Genomic DNA, 9660 nt, shown 5'->3' with positions numbered 1-9660 from the left:
GTGTTAGTTACAATGTTGCCAGATTTAAAACCTTAACCCACAATATGCAATCGACACACTAAACAAATGCCTTCAGCTAAAAATGTCAGTGTTCAGCATGTTAAAGGATTACTTAACACTAAACATAATTTAAAAAAATACAGCACTTTCTCCCAATTAAGACCTGTGATTTTATATCACATGCAAAATACAAAGTAAACATGTTCTATTGATTTGCTAATTTCTATAGCTATTTAGAAATTGGGCGAGTTGTTTGTTGCTCACTATTGATGTAAATGTTGCACTTTGTAGGGAAGGGAGTAGCTAGTAACTCAAGTTAAAATCAAACACTCAGAATTTAGGGAAACAAAGTCAGCCTAAATAATTGTGACAAAAGGCATAATATTCAAAGTATTTTATTGTTCAGCAACTTATAAAAACATAGTTGTTGATTTTCTATAATATATATATAACTTGGTAGTGCTCGCCACCATCACCACCTTCACTCAATGGAAAATCAATGGAATGTGTTTTCCCATTTGTGGTGCTTTATTTATAAAAATACCAGACCTGCCTGCTTATACATCCCTGTCACTTTTTAAATATAACTTGTAGGTACTGTTTTAAAGATCAGATCAATACAGTGTTTCTTTTTTTAGGGAGTATTTTTTTGTATTTTCACATCACTCCACTCCATCTGTCCAAAAAAGCCTAGGCTCAGTTTTGTCATGACACAAAAACTCCATTTCAAAATGAAAACTGAAATGAAGACATTAGGCCAGTTTGCTTCAGTTAACATGTAACCAGGGGGGTTTATTAAATTCATGACGCTGATTACAGCCCACATAAAGCATTGTCTACACACCACACAACATCAACACTTTGTCACCATTGTGACATCATTACATTTACAACCGTATATTGTAGGGACGGAAAAGAGAGAATGTGAGAGTGAGTGTGTGTCTGTGTGTGTGTGTGTGTGTGAAAGAGAGAGGGCGAGAGAGAGACAGACAGAGAGAGAGAACTTGGCCAGTAAATGTCATAATGACATTTATAGACCGATTTGGGTCCTTCTAAATGGCCACATTGCACATAAATATATTCCGTTAAATAAAGCAAGGATCACGTCAATCTCGCATACGCTTGTGTGTGTGTGTGTGTGTGTGTGTGAGGGTGATGGAGAGAATGAGAAATGATTCCAGGAAGACGGACTCCGCTGCACTATATGAAGCTTCTCTGCTCAGACGTGTAGGCCCACATACGGTACATAAGAGGTTTTTAAAAGACCACTCAAAAGCATCCTTTTCCTTCAAATGCGTTATAACCGCTTGGTAAATTGGAAGAGTATCACAGAGGATCCTATGATTTACTTGCTCAAATGTGTAAATGAATGTATTGTATGGGTGGCATAGGCCATTTTAGATTAATCAAGCCCGCGAGTTGGCCATGATGATCAATCATTTTCATCTAGAATGTGAATTTACCATACTGCGAGTTTTTGTATGTATCTATGATAAAATAAACCGTTTTTTATGGGGAACTATCACGGGGTTAAATTAAAGGATTAAATCTCAATTCAGGGCCAAATCCTTGTAGAACCTGCAGAAAGCGCCTTCGCTGATGAAAGTAGTGTGTGTGTGTCATACATCTGAAATGATGTTCTATGAAGAACTCCAACGAATCACTTTCCTCGTGCCTTGCAATAGCAGAACGGAACGGCGCTACAACCACCACTGCGTCCACCGCTGTGTGGGAAGAGAGCAGCATCAAGGTCCACAGAGATCACAATGGGTTCCACCAGTCCATCGGGCGGCTCATTGATGTCCCATCATTCCCCTCTAGGACTTAGCCGGAGGAGGTAGAGGCTTCTGGGCAAGGGGGCGCTACTGTTTGAGTTCCAGAGCCCAGACATGTTGAGGCCAACCCGTCCGGCCTTTACTCTTCTTATCGCTTGCCAACGAGGAGGATGACGAGGAGGATGATGACAAAGTTGTCTTCGGGATCTCCACCTGCAGACACATGATATTTGTTATGTTTGAAAGTCAGGCCTAAGCCATATTGTGTTTCAAAGAATAATTTATATTATGTTCAAATAGAGAGACAGTGAGATCCTTCTTGTGGCACCACCAGCTGAGTGGACGGAGCCACGGTTTCAGAGAACGACTGTTGTTTGTACGACAGGTCAGCTGCCGTAAATCAGTTTTACCGGTGTGTTCTTTTGTTTCTCATTCATTTCATTTGAAAGTTGTAATTTTGACAGTTTGCAACAATAGGGATCATAATATACTCTTTACATCACATACAACAATCGATAAAATAGTGAAATTAAATCATCCGTTTTATTATATATTTATTTATATATATATATATTAATAACTTTTTGAAGTTAAAATCAATGAAAAGTCCAAACCACAAATATATGTCTGAAAATATCTTCACTCTTCATCTGCTCATATGTAGGTGTCAGGCATCAGGACCTTTACTGACTCAGTGGCTACACAGTGGCACCTCAGTGGCAACTCTCTGACCACAAAACATACTGACACCTACATACAAGCAGAGTTATATATATGCTTCTAAATTATGATTAAATTGATGATTTATTTTCAGTATTTTATCCGATTGCAAATGACTTACTATATGGAAAGAGTGTATTATGATCCCTATTGTAGAAACAAAAGAACACACCATGGAAACTTTAAGAGAACGGGTGGCTCAGGTGTAAACTAAAATCGTAAAACTGATTTACGGCAGCTGACCTGTCGTACAAACAGCGGCCGTCAGCGTAGACGTGGCTCCGCCCACTCAGCTCGCTGCTGTGGAGATGCCACGGAGATGCTATTGCGTGCCAGTGCCACAAGGAGAATCTCGGCCATACTGTTCAGATCAATGGCTCTATAACATACCGCCAGAGGTTTCATCGTTACATTTAGAAATTCGGTTATCTAAATAGTTTCTTAATAGCACAACCATATAAATGGTGTTCATTTATGATTCAAGATATTGTCACGTGTACAGTTTAAAAGGGTTACTCTGTACAATTAAATTATTTTTTAGCTGTGCCTTCTTTCCACAAAGCAACATATCGAAAATGAGAAAACAATAAAAATGTAAGAAAATAAATATATACACACACCAAGAACAAAATATGTAAATATTCACTTTATTGCCAATATTTCACGTCGAAATGACATGAAGTCCCATCGGTCAGTCACAGATCAGCAGTGTATCTCTGTGTGTGCGTACGCGTTTGTCTGTGTGTGTGTGTGTGTGTGTGTGTGTGTGTGTGTGTGTGTGTGTGTGTGTCCGATGGTATTGTATTTGGGACAAACCCTTTGGGCTGATGGTCTAGATCTACAGCTTAGACACAAGGGATCTTTTTACTTTTTACAAGGCTGAAGCTCCACGCGGTTCTTGAATTAAAAAAGTTTTAATTCTCTACAGTGTTTTTCACAAATGTCCCATTTGTTTTTTCCTCTCGACTGTGTCAAATAGATTAAAGGGTGTAATGTTGTAAGGACCATCTTAGTTAATGAATAAACTTCTGTTTTATTTATTTTGTTTGCTCCTTTCCCTTTCTTTTTTGTTTTTTGTTAAGAGTTTTTTGGGTATATACAAGCGCTTATTATTATTAAATTATTACTTTCAAATAATTTGAGCAATAACTATAAATTATATATATAACTACTGTTATGATCGTAATAGTTATTGTTACTGCATATATTATATTATTTTTTGAGCCTGCTGATTAAGACACAGTTTCCATTAACTATACTCTTATATCAACATAATAAGTAGTACAATAATAGCGTAATAGTTTGCACGATGTAAGCAGTTAATAATTAAAAAAGTTATTTTTCTTTCCCCAAATCCGACGTGAACACGAGAGATCACAGTGAGTGTAATTAAAAAAACAAAAAAAATTAAAATAACTACAACACTAACAATAACAATAGGACCATCACTACTACTATTACTACTACTAATAATAATAATACAAATAATAATAATAACAATAAATAGGACATGGTCTGGATTAATCAAAAAGGCTACAAATGATGAGACTTGAATAACAGGAGGGGATGGAAATGAGCAAAAAGTTCATTCTAAAATCTATTCAGAAACATTTCCACAAACAGTGAATACATTCACTCTTAATCGGATGGTTTATTCACCCTGAATGTCTCGGAGTTTATTATTAAAATGTGAACATGAGTGAAACGCCACCGACGGTGAAGCGGTCGCAGTGTTCAGTTCGGTAAAGCACTGTGAGCTTTGTGATAGGTGAGTAATAATAGAATATGAAACAGGACCATGACGAGCAGTGCTCAGACCGAACACTTAATCTGCACTTTCACGTGATAGTTTGGTATTATTTACGGTGGTGCGTTTACTTGCATGCTGACACGTTTAAATGCTTTACTCATACTTTTTTAGAAAGTAACATGTTTGTGTTTCCGGTATTGGGTCCAAGCCAGTCAAAGCTACTTCTTTGGTCCGGGTGTGTTAATAGAGCCGTGTACGGTGTACCGATACCAAACATGTCTGATGTCAGCGAGGAGGAGGCGGCGGTAAATGATGGAACATCCAAACCATCCCAACTCTTTGTATTATTTGATATCATCCTCTCTGCGTCACACAACGTAACAGCACGTTGTGTGTTTTTATCAGAGCAATCAGTAAAGGTTCTATTACATTTTAAAGCAGTAACAACAAAAGGGAAAAATAACAACAATATTTTAAATATATATGCAGTAAAAAGTGACCACACGTTCATTTAATTATTTATTTATAATTTTGTAAGAAGGTATTATTTTAATTTGAATAATTATTAATAATAATTTGATAAAGATCTAACATGTCAGCATTTTGCAAGTCCCAACCATCAATCTTTCATTCAGCTTAAGCAAAACTAAATATTAGTCCACAAGCTATAATTTACACACAATTTATTAGGATTTCTGAAGTTCCTCATGTGCTCACACTTACAGTTTCGTTGCTCTTTAGTCAGACAGCAGTCAGTGATGTATCCCTGTCTTCAGTAACAACATTGTAACATGGATCTTGTATAACATTAAAAATGTCTAAACCTAGCATATATTTAAAATGACAAAACCCACCAGCTTTGACAGGGGAAGGCAACAAAACGTTTTTTCATCTGAACTATTGCAAAAAAAGGTGTAACAATTCAGTAATAGAGTTGCAGGTTTGAGGATTAAGGTCAACATATTTCTTTCACAAATCATTTCAGATAATGGGTCTGAATCTAAATCCAAATGCTTGGCACTGCTGTCTCATCAAATTGTTTAAATTGTACACATATTTTTATTTAAAAAATGTAAGTTTAAGTTTATATTTGAAAACATTGTGCACAACACAAAAAGTGTTGACTTAAAATTGATCAAACTAAATTGTCTTTGTTAAAATTGACCAGTTGAGGATCTCTCGGCTCAAGTTGATTAAGCACAAACGGAATAAATCTGTTGTAGCACATCATCCACATTAAGCAGAACAACACCACAGTTGCAATCAGTGACTAACAGCATGAATCAGTGTGGATGAAGAAACATCTTACTTGGCATTATATGTTGATTCTCTCTTGCACACAGCTCAGCGGATACAAGTCCCCGAGAGGAGAGTTTATTATCTCAATTCCCCACTTGTTTGCACGCATATAGGGCCCTCATGAATGCACTTTGAATTCACTCATGGGTTAACCACTTCATCATTAATGTGAGAGCAGAGTGAGGAGCATAAGCAACATGGAGTGCTTACTTTAGACGGAGGCCAGATTGAACTAAGTCTGACATGTTTCATGTGAAGGAGAAAATGAAGCGACCGTTATTTCTTTATTTGTGATGTCTCTGTTACAGCAAGGCAGTGTGTCTTAGAATCAAGGGCTGCTGTTTTATCACAAGGTTGAATAGAATTATTAACAATATTCTTCTATGGTTAGCAGTTTGAAATGTGAGGAAAAATTACTTTATGGCTTCAATTATTCTGCCACACTTCACAGGACAGGAAAACTATAGTGTTTGATTCTCTTATGTCTTGTATTTTTTCCAGTTCCCCTGTTCGACTAAAGCTTGATGTTAGACCCGGATGAGCATTTATTTTGAGATAAATGTGCGTCAAAACAACAGGTTGCTAGTCAAAGCATGTAGAATCAATTACATGGTGCTTAGTTCTGTTTGCATTTAATAGTAAATGAAAAGGGAGTGTAAATGATTACATTTAGTCAGTGATCATAAAGGGGATAGGTAACTGAAATATAAATAAAATGCAATTTGAAACTCCTATATTGTGTTTGAGATGGGTTTAAATGTCTGGGCCAAACTATACATCCTTAGCAGCGGTGGGACCTTGGAAAGCTGAGGCCCCAGCAAATGGGCAGAGCTGGGACACGGATGATTATGCATAAGAGGAAAGCATCCAAAAGGGTTGCTGGGAATAATGGAGGGTCTACATGCTGAACCTGGCCCCTCCTGGCTCCAAGCTGTCTGAGGATGGAAACTACCCATATACCATTTACCATTAGGGGAATACACGCTTAAAAAATCCTGTTAATTAATACATCAAGTGTAAGTTATAAAAACGCTTACTCTGTCTTTAGTGGTCAGCCCATATGTTTTATTTCCAAATAAATTGGGCTGTGAGATTACATTGTGTGGGCCTGCGCACAAGGGAACATCTTTGTTGCCCGTTAACCTGTCGTTTTTTATTTAGCTGGGTGCATTACTGGCCTCCTCATGACAGAACATTGCATGTAGTTCTGTAAGAAGCCGGTTTGGAAGGTCTAAATAGTATTTTCACGCTCGACAGTGTCCATAAAGACGGACGCATGTAATTAGATATTTTATTGATATATATATATATATATATATATATATATATATATATATATATATATATATATATATATATATATATATATATACGCATGACAACGGTTTCCTCATTTACATTTCATGGTTTTGTTGAATCTGATTTTGATCGTATTGTCCGTCTTCTCCTTAATAAATGACATCCGCTAATTATAATAATTATTCATGACTTGTAAATCTCGATCAACTCAGATCCGCCGAGCAGCTTCCCTTCATCGTGTCTAGCAGAACTATTTATAGCTCAGGAATCTCACTTCATAAAAACAAAGCAACGAAAAACAGATTAAAGGGAAGTTGGACGGCTGTGTCATTCGAGTACCTGGAATGACTCAACACAGCATCCGTAAATGCAACGATGACCCTCGACCTCCAGGGTCCTTCATTTATTCAGCTGACATGTATAGCCTATCATGCAGCATTATATGTAATTACTTTGTAATTACATATATTTGTTAAGAAAAAAGCTGCATTTTATTGGAACAAATGTTTTTATGTTGTGCATTATATGTCTAAATGTAGGCCTAAATGATCAGATATTCTAAATGTCTCTGTTGTCCAATATAATCCAACAACTAATTATTTGTTATTGAAACACGCACCCCGAATTATCTTTTTTCAATGGAATTGTAATTCTCTTGTTTTCTAGCGTCAATGGAAATGGACCAAAATAACTTTGAAAAAGAAACTATACAAAGTTCCTTTGCAGAATAGTTTATGGAACAACGTTATTTGGAGGATGGTTAACTGTGACCTTCTCTCATTCATTTTTAGACGAACCCCTGTAAGAAATAATAAATATGCCTCAACAATATATGGTCTTCTTCCTAAAAAAACTATGAATTTAGGTCATGACTTGCGTCAGCCACATATGTTTGTATGTATTTTTGCTTATTTCTAAAAGTAAAAAAATGAACGGCAAAAGTTGTGAATGCGTTTCTTTTATCCACTCGTTTGGCGCTAGGCAGTAGTTCAGAAAATATAGCTAAACCTTCGACTGTTTAAGCTATTGGTTTCTCACATTTTGATTTGACAAAATGGGCCAGTAACATAAGTCTGCTAAAATATGTTGCATGAATGCCGAAGTGAAGGAGCTTGATTTCAGATTTATACCGGGGCCCGTTCGTCCCGTACGTCATGACGTGTTATCTCTAATAACAGGTAGACTCCTATTCATGACGTCACTGAAAAAACAAAGTTTGCAGCTGTCGGTGCACGGTCCGCGCTCTTACCGCCTCTCTCTTTCTCCGCTCCTCCCGGGCCTCTGTTTTCTTCAGCTCGGCTTTAAAGGCCAGAGTGTCTCCTTGCTGTCCGTCCTTGTCCAGGATGTCCATCAGGTAGGAGATGTAGCTGGTCGCCAGCCTCAGCGTCTTGATCTTGGACAGCTTGGTGTCGGCCGGCACGTTGGGGATACACTCCCTCAGCTCCGCAAAGGCCGAGTTGATGCTCTGTGTCCGCCGCCTCTCCTTCCGGTTGGCTGTCGGTCTCCGCTTTACGGGCCGAGGGGGCGTGTGGTGGGGGTGCATGCCGACCGTGGTTCCGTTCACCGAGATCTGCCCGGCCCCCGGGACCAGGCCGCCGGGTCCGTAATGGTGGTGATGGTGATGGTGGGGGTCCATGCCGCCGGTGGACCCACCGCCACTGTTGCCATGGTACTCTGGGCTGTAGCTGGGTGCAAGGCTGTATTCGGTGGGAGACATATCCGCGTGGCTTATCAACCAGCTCGTGAAGTACGGAGGGGCCCCGGTGTCCTCGTGACACCGACCAGCCGCCGCCGCATGTAAGGAGTAGTGGTGGCTGTCGTGGTGGTGCATGACCGGGTGGTGAGGGAAGCCCGACACCAGACTCATGGCGACACACAAACACGCGCGCGTTCACACACGCAGACACACACACACACACACACACGCGCGCGCGCGCGCGCGCACTCACCGTCTCTCTCTCTCTCGCTCTCTCTCTCTCTCTCTCTCTCTCTTTCTCTCTCTCTAACAAACACGTCTTTCCCGGAAACTGCAGCAGTGGATTGGCTCAACGGCCTTGCAGAAAAGATGTTTGCATCGTGAATAATCTGCGGAGCGGCTCCCAACAGAGACAGCGTAGCGGTCGGTATTCCGTACAGCAGTAGACCGAACCCGGGCTGGTCCTGTCTACAGTGGCCCCCCGTAGGCTGCTCAGTTCTGTCCAGACAACTCCTCCTCCTCTAAGACATTATTCCTCTACCTCTAAAGTCATGCAGCTGTATCCCTCCTCTTCTTTTAGAGACTCACTCACAGTGCGTAGCCCTGCGCTCCCCCTTCCCCCGGTAACATACTGGGTGTCATCCTTCTCAATGAGTCAGTGAGCCGCTGTCAGCCTCAGAGGGTCTCTACTGGCTGGATACTGAGCAATGGTACAGCCAGCTTGTCCGTATGAGAGAGGGAGAGTCGGATACGTCATCTTTTTACTAGGGAGGAGAAACCGACTTCCTAGCATCCGTCAACCAATGGCAAGCCCCCTACCCCCTCCTCTGGCCCCGTCTGCAGGCTCTGTTTACTTCTCTTTAATGTCAATGGGCCTGCTAAGTAGACCTGCTGACTCTCTTAACACTCACGCACATACACATGTGGGGCACGCACACATATGCACGGCAACAATTAGCCTGCAAGGTCAAGAAGGTCCTGTCCTCGGTTCTGGCATATATATATATATATATATATATATATATATATATATATATATATATATATATATATATATATATATATATATATATATATGGATGGGCTGCGACGCAGATACAGGGGTCCTCGGCCCGGGGAGT

The 9660-nt window shown here is 39.8% G+C and overlaps 1 protein-coding gene across 1 annotated transcript; it reads right to left on the bottom strand.

Annotated features, from left to right (window-relative positions):
- Positions 1 to 469: 469 nt before the first annotated feature.
- Positions 470 to 9224, bottom strand: hand2 (heart and neural crest derivatives expressed 2). The gene is made up of 2 exons (XM_037470830.2): positions 8093 to 9224; positions 470 to 1988 (listed from the first exon to the last, which is right to left on the bottom strand). Exons 1-2 carry the CDS (start codon positions 8708 to 8710, stop codon positions 1863 to 1865), a joined length of 744 nt encoding a protein of 247 aa, XP_037326727.1. The 5' UTR covers positions 8711 to 9224; the 3' UTR covers positions 470 to 1862.
- Positions 9225 to 9660: the final 436 nt, after the last annotated feature.

The sequence above is a fragment of the Pungitius pungitius genome, chromosome 9, assembly GCF_949316345.1.
Source record: "Pungitius pungitius chromosome 9, fPunPun2.1, whole genome shotgun sequence".
Lineage (NCBI taxonomy): Eukaryota > Metazoa > Chordata > Actinopteri > Perciformes > Gasterosteidae > Pungitius > Pungitius pungitius.
Note: the sequence above shows the minus strand (reverse complement) of the source record. Positions and strands in the feature narration are given on the sequence as shown.